Below are 22,429 nucleotides of genomic sequence, written 5' to 3' on the forward strand. Positions count from 1 at the left end.
CCACATGAGTTTGTATACCAATCTGACTCATGTATAGTATATTTTTCATAGATCACCACTTGCTTCCGGTGAAGGAAAAACATCGCGAGGAAACCTGAACACTGGTTGATTATTAACTTGTGTGTGAAATGGAGAAGGCAATGGCAAACCACTCCATTAACAATGCCAAGAAAGTTGTTATGTGTGTATCATTCCATGTAATGACCACGACCCTCAGCCATGAGGAATACGACTATGAAGAGAAGAGATACCTATGTTTTAACTTTTTTTATGTATAACGGGTTAGGTATTATATAAATTTCATGCCATGCCTTTTTATGATTTACAGCAATCCTACAAATATTATAAATGCGAAAGTTCGTTACTCTTTCACGCGAAATCTACTGGACGGATTGTTATGAAATTCGGTACACGGGTAGAATACAACCTGGAATAGCATATACGGTACTTTTTATCGCGAAATTCCGCGAAGCGAAGCTCTGTGGTGCAGCCAGTATAATGATAAAATGTATTTTTTATTTTATAGGATTGCTAATATATGTATAATTTCGTGACGAATAAATGTTTTACTTTAGAATAAATTTTAACAATAGTAATGTGCTGATTGTTTTCATATATGTATATGTAAAAAACGGCCGTAGGTACAGTACATATGACTATGCGAAATTTCAAGAACATTGGATAAGTATTTAGAAATAGTTTATCATCTCGGTTTTAAAAACAAAATTTTACACCTAAACCTTCCTCAAAAATCACACTATCTATAGGTGAATACCGTCCAGTAGTTTTTAGTTAATCGAGTTGACGCGATAGGGGATATTTGATAAGTAATATAAATATACCTCTAAACATAACCTCTTTCATGTCGTGTGATGTAAAAAAATACGTTACGTGCTAATTAATACAAATAAAACATTACAAAGAAACAAGGAAGTTAAACCGCTGACTCAAATCTGCTCTCAATAAATATATTGTCATTGAGCATAATATATATATATATATATATATCTCATATATTTTTCTAATTATGTATATGGAAGCACGTTACGTACACGAGTTTTGGAGTGTGTTATATACGTAAAGAAGTGATTTATTAAAATGATTTACCTAATATAAAAAGAAAGTTATTGAGAATAGTGATAATTTTAAACGAATTAAATAATTAATGAATTTTGAAATTGGGTGAGTTTTTTGTTTGTTTGTTTATTTTTTCATTCGAATCTTTGTGTTATCTGAGCGTGTTCCCGGTTGCTTCCACAGTTGTTGAGCGTCGCAGCCCAAAATCCAGCATAGCTAGACATTTGTTCCCTACGCAATTTGCCGGTTGTTCGCAGAGCGCTTCGGCCGCTGCGGCCGGGCTGTCATTACGATCCAATCATTATTAAAATTTACATTACCACAGAGTACAGATAAATTATTTTAAAGTCAGATAGTTCAACTTATACTTCTTATGTTAGTTAAAATTGTAATGACAGCGCGGTCGAAACTTCATTAACCATAAAAACTATTCGCCGATATTTACCAATTCCCAAAATCTGTTTAAATTTGAAATTCCCTTTACTCCATTATTATTTACTTTCAAACACAGTTTATCATTAATTCTTTTCATATTTTATGTATTTTATCGAAATTACCTAATATCAAAGTTTTGTTACTCATAATATTTCCATGTCAGTTTCAGTTTGTAAAATATTTGAAACTTCAATTTCTGAAAATAATAATGACATGAAAAAATGTTGGAATCGAGCGGGAATTGAACGCGCGCCGTTGTCTATCCGGGACACTTAGACATAGGATAGTTTTCAATTAAGCTTCAATTCCCGCTCGATTCCAGAACTTTTTCATGTCATTATTATTATCAAAAATAAATTAAAAAACTTGTGTGACATTTACAACAAATCTTAAATTTTTGTTCCATCAAAGATTGTGACTACGAAATATGGTAAAAAAGGCTAGGATAAGTTAAGTTCGGATAAAAAGAAAGGTGTTAACAAAAGTCGTTCTGTTTGAAATAATTACATACTTCATACATATGTTGTTCGATTATATTATAGGTACTGCGATGATTAATTATTCCATTTACTAAAAATACGCTAGATTCGCTCGCGTGAATTTAATTTCTTGAAAATAATGAAGTAAAATCTCATTCTTTTATCGCGTATTCTGTAAGACTGGTAAATATATGATTAAAATTCTAACCTATGATTAAAATTCGTATTTTTCCCATCATTAGTTCAATTTTCCGTTACCCGATACTACGTCTCGTAAGAATATAATATTGAAAATCGTGAATTAAGTAGTTTTGTGGGATATGAAAATCGATGTAAAAATATATATATATTTTAATAGACAACTATGATAACTCTATCCATAGTACACAGCTAATGTGGGCAACATTATCAGGTTCCGTTACATTTCTAGTAAGTACTCACAAAACCGCATGTTGCAGGCGTATTAGTAAATTGGTCGTTTGGCTAATCGTCCAATTATTTTATTTTCTTTTATTCCTCATCGCGTGATTTGCAAATTAAATCGATCATGTAGACCTTTGTGTCAAATTAAATTTTCTAACGAGTGTAGATTTTTTTTTATGCGAGGCCCATTAAGTAATTATTAAATAATTGAATAGTATTTTAACAAGAAACTCATTTTTGATGCATTCATTAATTATCGTCAATGGGGTTTTGTTGCATTCAACGCGTGACAAAAAAATCAGTAAACCGTTGAAGAGTTCCCTAATCAAGAGCCGATCCTGGGTGCATGATCAGTTTTTATCATGATCAGTTTTTATGCTTTTCTCATGACAGTGCATTATACTCATAAACGAACGAGAGAAGCGACTTGGGAAAATGATAACTTTTTCATATTATTTTTATGTACAATTACAGTGCAAATATTTAGAAACAACTAGCGACCCGCCCCGGCTTCACACTGGTGCCATATTATGCACGTTACACACACACACACACACACACACACACACACACACACACACACACACACACACACACACACACACACACACACACACACACACACACACACACACACACACACACACACACACACACACACACACACACACACACACACACACACACACACACACACACACACACACACACACACACACACACACACACACACACACATATAAACCTTCCTCTGGAATCACTCTATCTTTTTAAAAAACCCCCAACTAAATCCGTTGCGTAGTTTTAAAGATCTAAGCATACATAGGGACAGACAGCGGAAAGCCACTTTGTTTTATACTATCTAGGGACTATCTAGTGATAGCAATAAATGTAGGATAAACACGTCACTTATTGATAATGTCCATATTTTTTTTACTATTCTATATCTGGACATTTTATGAAATAACTCTAAAATCATTTATAACAACAACAGTTAATTATGAGAAATTAAAAATCAATAAATTTACCGCACAAAGATAACGGATGCTATCATATATATGTGAACAAAAGCCCAACATTGATAGATATTGTATGTAAGTAGGTAAGTACAGATATTTTGTTACATTTTGGTCTCAAACCATTTTGGCATAACTTATTTTTCAGCATAAGTGTATTTTCGTGTAGAATTTTTTCTTCTTGGTAGTCGTATTTTCTCATGACTGAGGGTCGTGCTCATTATGTGGAACGAAACACACAGAAAAACTTCCTTGGCACTATTAATGGAGTGGTTTGCCATTGCCTTCTCCATTTCACACACAAGTTGATAATCGACCAGTGTGCAGGTTTCCTCACGATGTTTTCCTTCACGTGGTATTCCATGGAATTACTATACATGAGTCACAAACTCATGTGGCACGAATAGGATGCGAACCTGGGACTTTTTGGTCCCCAGGCGGGCGTCATAACCATTACACCACCACCGCTTCGACTTTATTGTAATTTATTATTGTAGACTAGTGTAATTTTGATTGGCTTTGTCATTATTTGTTTTCAAGAGATTATCGGGTGTCGTTACATGACGAGGACGGTCCACCAGCAGAACAGTTGGACGATTTGGTGACACGGCATATGAAGTGTCCATCTCATAAAGCTGTCTCACCAAATAGTTCCACTGGATCTATCCGCTGCGATGCCACATTTGTTTTTGGAAAAAATTGTGACGTGTTTTTGAAACCTAATGTGTAACAATTTTGGAGTTTATCACGTCAAACGCGTGACATAATAGTAAAAAACAAGACAAATTACTTAATATACTTAAATAATTTTATTCATTTTCAAAAATATACATAATTTTGTTGATAATTTAAATTACGTACTTACCTATTTTAAAGATATGACTGCAAGGAAGCAAATCTAAACAACCGGTATAATCCTGGACTCAAAAATCGGGACGTTCCGCCAAAATCGGGACGTTTGACAAAGTACCTACACGTTGAAGAGAGAAACAAGGAAAGGATCCTGTCAACATCTAGCGTGATGTGACTAAAATTGCACGTCGATTGGACATATTGGTGTCAATGTTATTATTCAAATTAATAAATTAAATTACATATTCTTTAGTTTTAATTTTATTTGTTAAAGGTTTTATTTTATGTAAGTTTAGTTTAGTTTTATTTTTTTTTTAAATGAAGGCAAGTGAATTAAAATTTCGTAACACATACACACTTAATATTATAAAGAGAAAAGATTTGTATCTTTTGTTTGCAATGACTCCAATACTACTGGGCCGATTTTGATGAAATTTGGCACAGATATAGGCGAAACCTGCAGGCTACATTTTATTATGGTTTTACCCGAGCGAAGCCGTGACAAACCGCTAATCTAGTTATATACTTAGAAGTCCATACACATACATAATCCAAGATTGCTATAGGCTATATATATATATATTATAATAATAGAGCAGATTATATAAAATAATTATAGGGGGACTTGGAAAGAATTCTTATCTGTCTGTATAGGTATGTTCGCGCATCACGCAAAAACTAGGTACTGGATGGAATTCGATGCAGTTTTTCTTTTCTTTTCCATCGTTTCTAACTTGTGATACATGAGTTTGTACACAATTACACTAATACATAGATACATAGTAATTTTCTTTCTGACCACTTGCTGCTGGGGGGCTACCAAAAAACCCATAACAAGTACCACGTCATTCTCTTTCACATATTTCTCTCTTTTTCTTACAAAAAACGCGGGAAAAATAGGCCAATAGGACGTTCGTTACGTGCTACGTGTACGTTTGTTGTCTGTATGTTTCGTGGTAGACCTTCTGGTGAAGGAAAACATCTTGAGGATCATGCCATTCTTGATTTATAAAACCTGACATCACTGTACAAACGAAAACACACTAGGTACCTACTTAGACAATCAGTTTTTAAACCTTTGTATTCAATAAAATATTTACAAAAAGTTCTTTTAATATTTTTTTCTTTTAATTGTAGATTAATGTAAAAAAAATATGTTTGTTGTATACATAAATAAATAAATAATTTTCATAATAACATTTTCTCGGATTGGTTTTGAAAATAACTTATTGACCCTTTTGTTTAAGACAGGTCAAAAACATGTTTATCACATGTAAAATTTTTGTTAATCCGAATCACTTGTTAATTACGGTCGTTAGTTAATAGTGATGTCATTAATTAATTGCACCCCACTGTACTAGGCACTCCATTTTTCGTATAAAAAGGAGTGTAAACTTTAAAATTTACCATTTATCAATTCTAAGTCGTCGTTTTGAATTAGAGTTCAAAATTCAATTAAAAAAAGGTAAAATTTCAATAAATTATAAAAATGAAAAAGAAAAGTATATAACTAAGTGAGATTTATTTAGTGTTATGTTTGTAAAATAGTGGACAGTTTTTTTTTAACAATTATTAATAAAACTGAAGTTATTGAAAATTTAGTATTTACTTATTGAAAATTGAAATAAATACGTCGTACCATAGCGTATAAAAAAAGAAAGTGATTTTCATTATAAAATACTTGTCTTTAATGTCAAAATATGACAGAGTGACTGAGAATAATATATCCTCTGTGCGACAAAATATTGTGACAGAGAGTCAGCGCCATTTTGTGTAAGTATAAAATATATTTGAAACAAAAACATTACTTATTTTTTAATTTTTTAAAATGTCTTCTCAGTTGTAGCATTCATTACTTTAGAAGACAAGTTTTAGTTCTGTCACTGGGTGTGTGATAGCTTCTATTGATAGATATAGTCGACAAAATTGTGTAGATTATTAACTAATTCGCTATATATTTCTCAATCTGTCCGTGGTAGTCATCACTCACTCAGTAGACATGTTTTCATTCTGTCACTGGGTGTATGATAGCTTCTATTGATAGACATAGTCGACAAAACTGTGTAAATTATTAACTAATTCGCTATATATTTCTCAATCTGTCCGTGGTAGTCATCACTCACTCAGTAGACATGTTTTAATTCTGTCACTGGGTGTCTGATAGCTTCTATTAATAGACATAGTCGACAAAATACTGTAAATTATTAACTAATTCGCTATATATTTCTCAATCTGTCCGTGGTAGTCATCACTCACTCAGTAGACATGTTTTCATTCTGTCACTGGGTGCGTGATAGCTTCTACTGATAGACAAAGTCCACGAAACGAGCGTTACCAAGAACTATTCATGATAATGTTCTACAATCTGCTAGTTGCAGTTGTCATTCATTCAGTAGACATGTTTTAGTTCTGTCACTGGGTGTATGACAGCTTCTACTGGTAGACAAAGACGACAAAATAAGTGTAGTTCGGAACTAATTTGCTATATATATTTCTCAATCTGTCTGTGGTAGTGATAGCAAACATTAACATACTAGAGATGCAATAAACTTGTATCCATTTGTAATAATCAATAAAAGAGATACTTAAGAGAAAATAATTTCTATTTAGATTAAAAAGGAACCTTAATGACCCTTTTGTTCGAGAAAGAAAAGTTATAAACATGTTTGTCACATTTTTGTTAATCCAAACCATTTATTAATTAAGTACAGTCATTAGTTAATACGGATGTCATTAATAAATTACACTCTAATGTACTTATGCATTCCGTTTTTGTATAAAAAGCAGAGTAAACTTCAAAATTTATCAGTTATCAATGGAAATTCAACCGCCAAGTTTTGAATTTGAGTTTCAAAAGTTAATATTGCTCTTTGTATCTGTAATTTCAGAAATATAATTTTAACGCATCAGTTTAATGTGCTGCTAGTGTGTTATAAAATAAAATAAAATAAAAAAATAAAATGTAAAGAAATGTGTAAAAGAAAGATTCATTCAGTGTTATGTTTATTTAATAGTGGATAATTTATATTATCATAAGAATCAAGCTAAAATTTTATATATTACAAAATAAACAGAAATTGAGTTTCAATTAGTTTTCATAGAATAATAAAGTGAGTTAATCCTTATTAAATACTTTGGGGGTCAAAATATGATGGTGTGACTGTGAAAAAGAAATATCCTCTGACTCACACGAGTGTGAAAATATCATGGATTTTATAAGCACGGAGTACCTGCTAATTCCATGGAAAAAATTGTGTGAAAGACAGTCGGCAGCCATTTTTTTGAGTAAGTATAAAACCTGTTTGAAACACAAATATTGTTTGTATTTAATTTCCCAAAACTTCTTCTCTACTTTCTTTTCAGTAGTAGTTGTCATTAATTCAGTAGACAAAGTATCCACATTCTGTCACTGGGTGTATGATAGGTTCTTCTGGTAGACATAGTCGATAAAATTGTGTAAATTATTAACTAATTCGCTATATATTTCTCAATCTGTCCGTGGTAGTCATCACTCACTCAGTAGACATGTTTTCATTCTGTCACTGGGTGTATGATAGGTTCTTCTGGTAGACATAGTCGATAAAATCCGTGGTAGTCATCACTCACTCAGTATACATGTTTTCATTCTGTCACTGGGTGTATGATAGCTTCTATTGATAGACATAGTCGACAAAATTGTGTAAATTATTAACTAATTCGCTATATATTTCTTAATCTGTCCGTGGTAGTCATCACTCACTCAGTAGACATGTTTTTGTTCTGTCACTGGGTGTGTGATAGCTTCTACTGATAGACAAAGTCCACGAAACGAGCGTTACCAAGAACTATTCATGATAATGTTCTACAATCTGCTAGTTGCAGTTGTCATTCATTCAGTAGATTCTGTCACTGGGTGTATGATAGCTTCAATTGAGAGACACAGTCTACTAAATATTTTTTACGACATTGATAAACTATAATTTTGTACAAACAGAAATAAATAAAATATTTTCGGCCGTAGCGCGACGGAGGCTAGGGTCCGCTCAGTTCTATCTCACTGATGTTAAGGTAAAACTATTCATATTTTTAAAACTCCTCTGTCAGTTCATTCAATATTTCAGTAGACATGTTTTTACTCTGTCACTGCTTCAAAGCTTCAACTGATATGAGCCAAATAAAAATTACAAACTAATAAATTAAAACAATGTTTACTAAATATTTTTTGTCTGTCTGTCAGTTGTAGCCATCACTCACTCAGTAGACATGTTTTCATTCTGTCACTGGGTGTATGATAGCTTCTATTGATAGACATAGTCGACAAAATTGTGTAAATTATTAACTAATTCGCTATATATTTCTTAATCTGTCCGTGGTAGCCATCACTCACTCAGTAGACATGTTTTCATTCTGTCACTGGGTGTGTGATAGCTTCTACTGATAGACAAAGTCCACGAAACGAGCGTTACCAAGAACTATTCATGATAATGTTCTACAATCTGCTAGTTGCAGTTGTCATTCATTCAGTAGACATGTTTTAGTTCTGTCACTGGGTGTATGACAGCTTCTATTGATAGACAAAGACGACAAAATAAGTGTAGTTCGGAACTAATTTGCTATATATATTTCTCAATCTGTCTGTGGTAGTGATAGCAAACATTAACATACTAGAGAAGCAATAAACTTGTATCCATTTGTAATAATCAATAAAAGAGATACTTAAGAGAAAATAATTTCTATTTAGATTAAAAAGGAACCTTAATGACCCTTTTGTTCGAGAAAGAAAAGTTATAAACATGTTTGTCACATTTTTGTTAATCCAAACCATTTATTAATTAAGTACAGTCATTAGTTAATACGGATGTCATTAATAAATTACACTCTAATGTACTTATGCATTCCGTTTTTGTATAAAAAGGAGAGTAAACTTCAAAATTTATCAGTTATCAATGGAAATTCAACCGCCAAGTTTTGAATTTGAGTTTCAAAAGTTAATATTGCTCTTTGTATCTGTATTTTCAGAAATATAACTTTAACGCATCAGTTTAATGTGCTGCTAGTGTGTTATAAAATAAAATAAAATAATAAAATGTAAAAGAAAGATTCATTCAGTGTTATGTTTATTTAATAGTGGATAATTTATATTATCATAATAATCAAGCTAAAATTGTATATATTACAAAATAAACAGAAATTGAGTTTCAATTAGTTTTCATAGAATAATAAAGTGAGTTAATCCTTATTAAACACTTTGGGGGTCAAAATATGATAGTGTGACTGTGAAAAAGAAATATCCTCTGACTCACACGACTGTGAAAAAATCATGGATTTTATAAGCACGGAGTACCTGCTAATTCCATGGAAAAAATTGTGTGAAAGACAGTCGGCAGCCATTTTTTTGAGTAAGTATAAAACCTGTTTGAAACACAAATATTGTTTGTATTTAATTTCCCAAATCTTCTTCCCTTCTTTCTTCTCAGTAGTAGTTGTCATTAATTCAGTAGACAAAGTATCCACATTCTGTCACTGGGTGCGTGATAGCTTCTATTGATAGACATAGTAGACAAAATTGTGTAAATTATTAACTAATTCGCTATATATTTCTCAATCTGTCCGTGGTAGTCATCACTCACTCAGTAGACATGTTTTCATTCTGTCACTGGGTGTGTGATAGCTTCTACTGATAGACAAAGTCCACGAAACGAGCGTTACCAAGAACTATTCATGATAATGTTCTACAATCTGCTAGTTGCAGTTGTCATTCATTCAGTAGACATGTTTTAGTTCTGTCACTGGGTGTATGATAGCTTCAATTGAGAGACACAATCTACTAAATATTTTTTACGACATTGATAAACTATAATTTTGTACAAACAGAAATAAATAAAATATTTCCCGGCCGTAGCGCGTCGGAGGCTAGGGTCCGCTCAGTAGTCATAGGGTCATCTCACTGATGTTAAGGTAAAACTATTTATATTTTTGGAACTCCTCTGTCAGTTCATTCAATATCTCAGTAGACATGTTTTCATTCTGTCACTGGGTGTATGAAAGCTTCAACTGATATGAGCCAAATAAAAATTACAAACTAATAAATTAAAACAATGTTTACTAAATATTTTTTATCTGTCTGTCAGTTGTAGCCATCACTCACTCAGTAGACATGTTTTCATTCTGTCACTGGGTGTATGATAGCTTCTATTGGTAGATATAGTCTTCAAAATAATCGTATCTAAGAAATAATTCGCTATATATTTCTCAATCTGTCCGTGGTAGTCATCACTCACTCAGTAGACATGTTTTCATTCTGTCACTGGGTGCGTGATAGCTTCTACTGGTAGACAAATAATATATGTAAAGACAGTTGAGGTAGAACTTATAAGAACTTCTCTGTCAGTTGTGTGACGACCTCGGTGGCGCAGTGGTAAAGTGATTGCCCCTGAACCAAGAGGTCCGGTCCGGGTTATGATGGAAAATGATCTTTTTCTTATTGGCCCGGGTCTTGGACGTTTATCTATATATGTATTTGTTATAAAATATTTATATAATACAATTCATTCTTCTCTCTATTTCTTTCACGTGTGTAAAAGTGTCTAATAAAAAAATGCTATGTTATAATTAAAAAGATTATCCCACATTTGTGTTGAACGTTTCACATTGTCTCACAGTTGTAGTGATCAAGAGCTCAGTAGACATGTGTTTATTCTGTCACTGGGTGCCTGATTACTGCACCTCAAGACTAAGCAAAACTCAAGAGGAACTGATGAGGAGAAGAAATATAGAATACCTATTCGTTTGTCAGTTGTAGCGATCACTAATTCAGTAGACATGTCTATCATTCTGTCACTGGGTGCGTGATAGCTTCTACTGAGTAACACTATCGTCTTAATACCAAGAAGAAACGTAATAAAACTAAGTATACGTAAGTTATAATCATTATCATTTATTTATTTTATTTTATTTTATTTATTTATTAACATTTCTTACATCTAACATTACAGGTTATTACCTAATGCGTTAGAATGAGCCTATCGTAATCTGTAGCAAATCACATATAGTCCAATTCTTCTGAAATCATTCAAAGAGCAACAAAATAGGTCCAGATCATTAGCCACGATATTAATTGTGCGCAATGCCCGCGTCAGCGGCGCCTCTTTCACCAGGTTGGTTCTCCCTTGCGGCACAGCTAGCAGCTGCGGCCGGCGACGTACGTATCTGTTTGGTACAAATATACTGATTTGTTCTAAGATACTGGCATGTATATCCTAACCTCTTGATGATCTTGATGATCATGATTTCCTATGTCTCTAGTAAGTGTATATGTGTGACTATTAAAAGGCATGACCTACCTACGTTTGTACTATAAATAATAAAAATAAATATTATATTGGAATTAAAAGATTTAACCCATATGTTTTGTGGGATAATGTGTCTGTACTAGTCTACATTGTCTGTCAGATGTAGTGATCATGAGTTCAGTAGACAAGTTTTAATTCTGTCACTGGATACCTGACTACTGCATCTCAGGACTAAACGGAACTCATGAGAAGCTAAGAAGATGAAGAAGAGAAGCGGTTGTTTAAGAAGAAAAGTTGATAATTCGTTTGTCAGTTGTAGCAATCATTAACTCGGTAGACAAGTTTTTATTCTGTCACTGGGTGCGTGATAGCTTCCACTGAAAGACATATTCCACATATAAGAAGCCCACGATTTTTATTAGTAACAATGATTTAAATCTATCATCGGTCTGTCAGTTGTAGTGATCATGAACTCAGTAGACATGTTGAAATTCTGTCACTGGGTGCCTGATTACTGCACCACAAGACATAATTTGAAGGAAAGCTGACGTCGAAAAAGAATTAAAATATTCGTTTGTCAGTGGTAGCAATCACTAACTCAGTGGACAAGTTTTTATTTTGTCACTGGGTGCGTGATAGCTTCTACTGAGATACATTATCATCATAATTACTAAGAATTATAACTGAATTATACATGTTATATATGTTTATAACAGTTATTATAATTTTATGTTTGTTTCTACTAAGTGTGTATTCGTTTCTACTAAAAGGTACGGTCTAAGCTCTTCTATCATTACTGGGTTTATTTTTAGATCTATATATGTACTTATATTAAATGTTACTTACTTTTTTATGTAAAACATACATGCCTACTACACTACATCGTCTGTCAGATGTAGTGATCATGAGCTCAGTAGACAAGTTTTTATTCTGTCACTGGGTGCCTGACTACTGCACTTCAAGACTAAACAAAACTCAACAGAAGCTAAGAAGAAGAGAAGCTGATGTTGAAGAGGAAGAATATAGAAAATTCGTTTGCCAGTTGTAGCAATCACTAACCCAGTAGACATGTATATATTCTGATTCTGTCACTGGGTGCGTGATAGCTTCTCCTGGGAGACATAGTCATCGAATTCGAAGAAGGCTAAGGAGGAAGGTTGTTATATTTTAACAACTAAAATTTTGGTTGCTTCATTTGAGACAGGTAGAAATGTCGACTGCATTAACTTTTAAGTATATTTTTCCAGAGAAATTAATCTTGTTTTTATTCCGTCACTGGGTGTATGAAAGCTTCTACTAAGAGATGACATCTTCAAAATTAAGCACAGTTCATAAAATATTGGATGGTCTATCTGATGTAGTGATCATGAGCTCAGTAGACAAGTTTTTATTCTGTCACTGGGTGCCTGACTACTGCACTTCAAGACTAAAAAAAACTCAACAGAAGCTAAGAAGAAGAGAAGCTGATGTTGAAGAGGAAGAATATAGAAAATTCGTTTGCCAATTGTAGTAATCACTAACTAAGTAGACATGTGTTAATTCTGTAACTGGGTGCGTGATAGCTTCTACTGAGAGACATTGTAATCTAAATAGGTGAAGGTAAATTAAATTCAATTGAGAAAAGCATATCAACAGCTAAAAACATGTTATTTCCAGTGTAATTTATCTGTTAGCTGTAGGATTCATTAATTCAGTAGACATATTTTTGTGTTGTCCCTGGTCACATCTTCAAATTTACTATTTTAAGTATTCAAAATTACTTTCTCTAATTGTTAATTAAGGTGATTAGTTAATTGTTATTAATAAATTCTAACGTACTTCTTCCTTTAGAATTATATTTCATTTAATTAAAATTCTCACAGTTACAAACTTGACAGGAAATGTCAATATTAAAGACCTAATTTGATACGCTTTCTTAGGATATTAAGGATGCTCCTTCCTTAAACTCGTCTAAAGAAAGACTTTTTAAGTCCTCTCTTGTCACGTCTAACATTTAGGCTATTATATTATGTATTTATATTCGTATGTAAGTATTAATATGTATTTATAATTGTATGTTATTCTAATATGTATTTATATCTATTTTATGTATTTTTTTGTTATTATTATATATATTATGTATTTATTTATTTAGATTTTATTTTTCCTAAGTATATTTATTTATTTTCTTACAATTTATAGTCTTCTCTGTTCATGTTGTACGCTATTACGTCTGACGAGCCTGCTACTGTAAACACGTCCTCTCAACCTATCGCCGGTCGACTGTAAGAAATCCCTACATGGGATAAGTCCGCCGTTGTACGACGTATCTTTATTGTATTGTAGTGATCATGAGCTCGGTAGACATGTATTAATCCTGTCACTGGTTGCTTGACTACTGCACCTCAAGACATAAATTCCAGAAAAACTGACGTCGAAGTATGAATACAATATATTCGTTTGTCAGTTGTAGCGATCACTAATTCAGTAGACATGTCTATCATTCTGTCACTGGGTGCGTGATAGCTTCTACTGAGTAACACTATCGTCTTAATACCAAGAAGAAACGTAATGAACAATGTATGAATTATCATATTTTATGTTTTCTGTCACTGCTATGTGTGTATTTGTGTCTACTAAATGCTACGGTCTAAGCTCTTCTATCATTACTGGGTTTATATTTGGATCTAAATATGTATGTATACAATATGTGACTTATTTGGAGTTAAAACTTTTCACTTTTTTATGTGAAACATGCATATCTACTACACTAAATTGTCTGTCAGTTGTAGTGATCAAGAGCTCAGTAGACAAGTTTTAATTCTGTCACTGGGTGCCTGACTACTGCGTACATCAAGATTGAATTTATATTCAAGATGAGTCAACGTTGAAGAAGAATAAGAACAGAACGTTCGTTTGTCAGTTTGTAGCACTCATTATCTCAGTAGACAGATTTTAATTCTGTCACTGGGTGCGTGATAGCTTCTACTAATAGACATAAATATTCTTCGAAAAGAGCAGTCGCCAAAAAATGAATGAATACAAATACAGAATACAGATTTAGAGATCACTAGTAGAATTGTTTTTTTTCTGTCACTGGGTTTCTGATAACTGCACCCAAAGACATTCCAACATTGCAGAAGATACTAGGAGATTATCTCAAGAACTAAATAAGTTTTTAACGAAAATGTCATTTTTTCACAAACTTTTTTATTTGTTATCAAAGAGATCTTATTGCATTCAATGCGTGACTAAAAAAAAATATGTCCGTCCGTAATAAACTGTTAAGAAGTTTCCAGGTCTGAAGCCGTTCCTGGGTGTACTATCTGGTCACGCTTATCATAATAATGCATTGGAATCCAAACTAAACGTGTGTACAAAATTTCAGCTCAATCTGTTGAAGATATCTGCTTCAAAATGGCGTCGCAAGATGGCGTCCACTCGAGACATAGTTACTTGCAAATTAAATGAAACCTTGTAAAAAAGAAAATAAGCGCTATTCTTTGGTAGGTCCATGAAAAATATTACTTATTAGATTATTAATTTTCTTAAAACACACATGTAAGATTGTGTGGTGCGCAGATTCTCCCTAATTGGCTTAGTCTGTGACAAGGGGTGATCACATGTCAAAAAATGGAATGCCAGGGCGGGATTTGGGGGTGAAATGGATTGCGTTGGCGCAACAAAGAATTTAAATTGGTTTTGTTTTTGAATATATTTTTCGTTTTTAATGTAACACTTTTATGTTTTAACGTTTTATTTTTTTATTTTCATCTCGGAACTCTTTCATTCTGTTTGTCTATTATTTTGGTTCTTGATAATGTCTTGTCATGGTCTTGTATGTGGAACTGAAAGATTGGTAGATTATATTCTAATGTGTAAAGATTAAAATAAATTTTAATCTCCTATTTATCTATTAAGATAGATCTGTAATTAATTATAGGATCCCCAAATATTTTGGGGATTTACGCTCCGGTACCGGATTCCCCTTCATCCTACAGCCGCACTTTGAAGATATTCTCTTTCCCTAAGTTTCCTTGATGTCTGGCTGATTTGGAGGATTAAAGGAAGTGGTGTTTTTGTTTAGAGACCTTTTTATCAATCGGGATGTGTTAATATTTTGTTACCCACCTATTTAACGGTATTCTTCCATTTCCTTTTAATTACATTTTCTAAAATTAAAGTCTGTCATTTTTGTAACGAAGTCATTTTTGTTATCTTTTCCTTTTCTTTATCTTTTTAGAATAAATGTGACATTTGGCGCCCGACGACAGGAATATTCACTCCCGATTGCGTAATTTGGTTTTTTTCCTGCATTTAATAGTTATCGCTGATGTTGGTTTTAAACGGTTTTAGTTTTTACTTAATTATTCTGTATGTAACTTGTGCACTTCCAAATGTTGTATGCTCTTGAATTGGTTATTTATTTTAAGTTTATTTAATTTTACCTACTTGCATACATACTTAATTTGCCATTATGTCTTACCCTATTAAATATTTTTCACTTCAAAAAGCTGAACTTCAATACGAAGTTCAGTTACGTGGTGGTAGTGGTGATTCAGTGCAAGAATTACGAAAACTAATTTCGGAATTATCACTGTCTTTACCATCAGAAGACATTCTTGAATCTCATCTTGAATCGGGACTTGATTTAAAAGAGGTAAAAGAATCTCTTTTGAAGTCTCAAACTAATTTAGGTGCTCTTAGTAAGCATTTTGATAAAAACTTATATGTAAGAACCGAAACATTGCTACACCATATTTATCATCGTCTTAATAGAATTAGAAGCGCAGAAGCGGAGCTCGATGTTTATAAAATTTGTGTTTCTAATCTTAAAAGTCAACTCAATGAATTAGCTTCCTATAAACAAAGTACTTCTCATGCAAGTACTACCTCTGTAGTTAGTGAGGGTATATCTGTTACTACTGCTACGCCTATTGTTTGTGACAAAAATTTATATTCAGATTTATCTAAGTTAAAATATTCTGGATCATCTTGTGTGCATTCATTTATTCAGAAAGTTGATGAGTTCGTTCAATCCAGAGGAATATCCTTTGATAAAATTTTATCACTCGCATTTGAAATCTTTGTTGATGATGCTTTGCATTGGTACAGATATAATAAAGATAAAGTTAAGTCTTGGCAAGAGTTGTGTGTTTTGCTCAAGGAAGATTTCTGTAGTAAAGACTATGATTACCGCTTAGCTGCTGAAATTCGTTCTCGTACGCAGGGTGAACGCGAAAATATAATTGTCTATATCTCTATTATGCATGGTTTATTCGCTCGTCTTTCGAAACCGGTCTCAATGGAAGAAAAGTTAGACATTCTTTTACATAACATACGTCCTTGTTATGCTAATACTATCGCGGCTTCACCGGAGATTAAGACTATTGATGAATTGATATCTATATGTCGTAATTATGAAAATATTCAGTCTAGATTCTCTTCTTTTCACGAACCTCCTTCCATAACTACCGGTACTATTGCTCCTGAATTCGCTTATAATTATAATTCTTCTTTTCCTAAATTTGATAAATTTAAAAATAATCAATATGGTAAATTCAATTCATTTAATAAGTCTTACACAATTACTAATGGTAATAAAGTTAATTCTATTGACGCAACTCAAACATCTAAAAACGAAGTGGCTGCTCTATGTACTGAGTCTTCTGGATTTGTGTATTGTCCAAGATGTAGGTCTAACTCACACTCACTTGGAGTTTGCAAGCAACCTCGATTTTTGATTTGTTTTAAATGTGGTAAAAAGGATGTTCGCTACCCGGAATGTCCAAATTGTCATAAAATGGAACAAATTAATAAGGTTAAGTCAAAAAACTAGACAAGTTCGATTGGAGTGATCGTTCAAAGGAATGGGAAAGTTGGCTTACTTTTATTAGACAATTTTCTGCTTTTAATTCCGTTGCTTCAATCGATAACAATTGTCTAAATAAAGCTAGACCTTATGTAACTATAAGCATTCTTAATGAGTCGTTTACAGGGCTACTTGATACAGGTTCTTGTGTAACTATTTTAGGGAATGGGTCTCATTCAAAGTTAATTGATATGGGATTCCAATTGATTGAGACTGATAATACTCAATTCGTTGGTGCTGGTGGACATAAATTAAGTTCAATTGGTCAAATGGCACTTCCTATACTATTTAAAAATCAGTGTCATCAATTGTTTGTGCATGTAGTTCCTGATATTCAATATTCCCTCATATTGGGTATAGATTTCTGGCGTACCTTTGGTCTTTTTCCAAAATATCTAGATGCTGTAAATTTTGTTAAGGATTCTGAAACTGTTAATAATATAGATTTTAAAACTAAGGGTACATCTGTTTTGTATTCTTATGATCATCTTACAGTTGAACAAAGGAATACAGTTGATGATCTTATTAAGCAATTTCGCGATATCTCTTATGAAGAAAAAGGCCTAGGTCGTACTTCATTAATACAACATACAATTGATACTGGGGATGCTGCCCCCATACGTCAACGTTATTATCGCATGTCACCGGAGAAACAGCGAATTATTATTAAACAACTGGATGACATGCTTAAAGACGATGTTATAGAGCCTTGTGAGAGTCCTTGGTCTTCTCCTGTACTTCTTACCCCTAAAAAGAATGGTGAATTGAGATTCTGCCTGGACAGTAGAAAATTAAATTCAATAACTAGAAGAGATGCATACAGTTTACCATATATTTCTGAGATTCTAGATAACTTACGCGATGCTAAATTTTTAAGTAGCATTGATTTATCTAAAAGTTTTTGGCAGATTTTAATAAGCAAGGAAGATCGTTGTAAGATTGCTTTCTATATTCCTTCTCGTGGTACGTTTCAATTTAAGTCTATGCCTTTTGGTTTAACTAATGCTCCAGCTACACAACAAAGGTTAGTAGATTTTCTTTTCTATGGACCTGAATTCGAACATAAAGTATTTGTTTATATCGACGACATTATAATAGTTTCTGAATCATTTGAACATCATATCTTTCTTCTGAACAAAGTCTTACAAAAACTCAAATTAGCCAATTTAACTATAAATTCTGAGAAAAGTAATTTTTTCAGACAAGAGCTAAAATATTTGGGATATGTTGTAGATTCCAATGGTTTGCGTGCTGATCCTGATAAAATTAATTCTATCCTTAATTACCCAACTCCATCAAACCGTAAAGAAGTTCGTCGATTCATTGGTACTGCTTCATGGTATCGTCGATTCATTCCTAATTTCAGTCAACTAGCCTCTCCCCTGAATAAACTAACATCTCAAGGTAAGAAGGCTCCTCCATTTGTCTGGTCAAAGGAAGCTGATGTTGCTTTTACTCGTTTAAAAGGATTTTTGGTTTCAGCACCTATTCTTTCTTGTCCAGATTACTCTAAACCTTTCGAGGTTCATACCGATGCTAGTGATCATGGTTTAGGCGCAGTACTAACTCAGACTCTAGGTAGCGAGGAAAAAGTAATTGCTTACATGAGCAAATCTTTAAGTAAACAAGAACGCAATTACAGCGCTACTGAACGCGAAGCTTTAGCAGTTCTGTCCGCGATTGAACATTGGCGTTGTTATTTAGAGAACGGATTAAAATTTACTGTCTTTACTGACCATTCTTCACTAAAATGGTTTTTAAATCTTAATAATCCTACTGGGAGACTAGCTCGCTGGGGTGTCCGTCTTTCCGTTTTCAATTTTGAAATTAAGCACCGTAAAGGCAAGGATAATATTGTTCCCGATAGTTTATCACGATCCGTACCTGTAGTTGCTATTGATTTATCTAACAATGGATCGAATGAGCCGGTTCTTAAAACTACTGACTCTTGGTTCTTAGATATTTACAATGGTTGTTTACATTCTCCAACAAGTTTTGTTAATTATCGTGTTCTAAATGGTAAACTATACCGTTATATTAAATCTATTAATCCTCTTGCTAGGGAATTTGAGTGGAAAGAGGTTATTCCTTTAGAGTATCGCCAAGACATAATTTTTAGTAATCATTGTGAAGCGAGCTCTGGTCATTTTGGTATTTTTAAAACTTATAAACGCATATCTTTGAATTATTTTTGGCCTAGTATGCAAAAAGACGTTAGTAATTTTGTAACCTGTTGTGATGTATGTTTGTCTTATAAATATCCGAATCATGCTACTTTAGGAGCTATGGGACGTCCAAAGAATTGTAGTCGCCCTTTTCAAATGATTAGTGTTGACCTCGTTGGTCCTTTACCTATATCTAGAAAACAGAATACATTTTTATTGGTCATAACTTGCTGTTTTTCTAAATATACGATGATATTTCCAATACGTCGTGCAACAGCTGATATAATATGTAATATTTTGGAAGATAAAATATTCCTTGTTCATGGTATACCTAGTACCATAATAATGGATAATGGTAAACAATTTATCAGTAACACGTTGAAAAAATTATTTTCTACTTATAAAATACCTAATATTTATTACACTCCTTTCTATACTCCGCAAGTTAATATGGTTGAACGGTATAATAAAACTGTAGTTACAGCTATTTCTACATTTATAGATAACGACCACAGGTCATGGGATACTCAGATTCCAAAAATTCAATTTGCTATAAATAGTGCTGTTAATGAGGTAACAGGCTATTCACCATCATTTTTAGTTTTTGGTCGTGAACTGGTGTCTTGTGGTTCTCATTATTCAGATGCCGACCTGGAAGGTCATATTGTATTCACACCACGCGATGCTTACGCGGAAAATTTTGGTTACTTGAGTAAAATTTTTGATAAGGTCTATGCCTCCTTGATTAAAGCTCACGCAAGAAATAGTACTTATTATAATCTTCGTCGAAAGAACATAGATTTCAATGTGGGTGATATTATTTGGAGGAAAACATTTTACCAAAGCGATAAGGGTAATAGATTTTGTAAAAAACTAGCACCTAAGTTTATAAAATGTCGCATAATCGGAAAAAAATCGAAGTTGGTTTATGAATTGGAGGATATGTGTGGTAATAAATTAGGATCTTGGCATGTTAAAGATTTTAAGTTAACTTAAATGTTAAGTAGCGGATTTTATTATGAAAAATCCTTACCTAAAAAGGGGGGTATGTAACACTTTTATGTTTTAACGTTTTATTTTTTTATTTTCATCTCGGAACTCTTTCATTCTGTTTGTCTATTATTTTGGTTCTTGATAATGTCTTGTCATGGTCTTGTATGTGGAACTGAAAGATTGGTAGATTATATTCTAATGTGTAAAGATTAAAATAAATTTTAATCTCCTATTTATCTATTAAGATAGATCTGTAATTAATTATAGGATCCCCAAATATTTTGGGGATTTACGCTCCGGTACCGGATTCCCCTTCATCCTACAGCCGCACTTTGAAGATATTCTCTTTCCCTAAGTTTCCTTGATGTCTGGCTGATTTGGAGGATTAAAGGAAGTGGTGTTTTTGTTTAGAGACCTTTTTATCAATCGGGATGTGTTAATATTTTGTTACCCACCTATTTAACGGTATTCTTCCATTTCCTTTTAATTACATTTTCTAAAATTAAAGTCTGTCATTTTTGTAACGAAGTCATTTTTGTTATCTTTTCCTTTTCTTTATCTTTTTAGAATAAATGTGACATTAATTAATACTTTTTTAAATGCTGCCAAGCAAATGTAGGTTATATAAATATATTAAAAGATAAGTGCACGTATTTACAAAATTTATATAATTTATTTATTTACATAATTTGATTTATATCTAATTCCCATAATTCTAGTTTATCTCATAAGTAATTTAATTTGTCTCGTCGGTTTTTTGTATATGCATTGAACGAAGCAGTGGTGTAAGACGTAGGTATATTTGTTAATTGACGTCCTTGGAGAAAAGGCCGCGGTGAAGTTTGTTGCGCCGCTTCTTCTTCACCTGCGCTTTGGAAGCCGGCAGTGGACTTAGTTTAAGTAATTTTTTGACGTCAATATGTGATGTATATCATCCTGAATTGAATAAAGAATTTTGAATTTGAATTTGTTATGGTTACTGTACTTGGGACGCAATGAGGCACACGATTAAGGTGGCAACGTTAATTCGAGACTGATGACAGACAAAGTTGAACATGGAAAATTAATCTGTCTACATTGCAGTTACGACGCCCGCCTGTGGATTGAAAGGTTCCAGGTTCGAATCCTAATCGTGCCAAATGAGTTTGTATACAACCACACCACCAGCGTGAGGAAACCTGCAAAGGAAATGAAACGAAATGAAAGACGAAACTCGTTGTGAGTTCATTATTAATTTGTGTGTGAAATGGAGAAGGCAATGGCAAACCACTCCATTAATAATGCCAAGAAAGTTGTGTGTTTATTTCATTCCACGTAATGACCACGACCCTCAGCCATGAGGAATACGACTGTGAAGAGAAGACACACTGTGTTTTTATCATTTTAGTAAATAAATAAACAAGTTTCGTACATACTAATGAACTTAAACTGTCAACCAGTGTGCAGGTTTCCTCACGATGTTTTCCTTCGCCGGAAGCAAGTGGTGGTCTATGAAAACTACTTATACATGAGTCAGATTGGTATACAAACTCGTGTGGCACGAGTAGGATTCGAACCTGGGAACTTTCAATCAAAATCAAAATCAAATCATTTATTCAGAAATTAGGCCTTCACAGGCACTTTTTCACGTCATATTCTAAATTAAATTATATTTACCAAAGCTACAAACTATTATCATTTCGGAACGACCACTGCTGAGAAGAAATGTCGAAAGAAACTCATTTAAACAGTGTCGGTCCCTATTATGCCAGAGGGGCCACAAGTATCACAGGCGCGCTTACTTAACCACACACATTATAATAAAATAAATTTTCAAATTCAAATTCAAAATTCTTTATTCAATTTAGGATGATATACATCACTTATT

The 22,429-nt window shown here is 33.1% G+C and overlaps 1 protein-coding gene across 1 annotated transcript; it reads left to right on the forward strand.

Annotated features, from left to right (window-relative positions):
• The first annotated feature begins 15,363 nt into the window (after positions 1-15,363).
• LOC128682261 (uncharacterized) lies at positions 15,364-18,473 on the forward strand. Its single transcript, XM_053766887.2, has one exon. It carries the CDS (start codon positions 16,010-16,012, stop codon positions 17,369-17,371), a length of 1,362 nt encoding a protein of 453 aa, XP_053622862.1. The 5' UTR covers positions 15,364-16,009; the 3' UTR covers positions 17,372-18,473.
• Positions 18,474-22,429: the final 3,956 nt, after the last annotated feature.

This window comes from Plodia interpunctella, chromosome 29, assembly GCF_027563975.2.
Source record: "Plodia interpunctella isolate USDA-ARS_2022_Savannah chromosome 29, ilPloInte3.2, whole genome shotgun sequence".
NCBI lineage: Eukaryota > Metazoa > Arthropoda > Insecta > Lepidoptera > Pyralidae > Plodia > Plodia interpunctella.

What these genes read in the sequence shown, in the direction of transcription:
- LOC128682261 (XM_053766887.2), top strand. Translation starts at nt 16,010, where the DNA reads ATGTCTTACCCTATTAAATATTTTTCACTTCAAAAAGCTGAACTTCAA.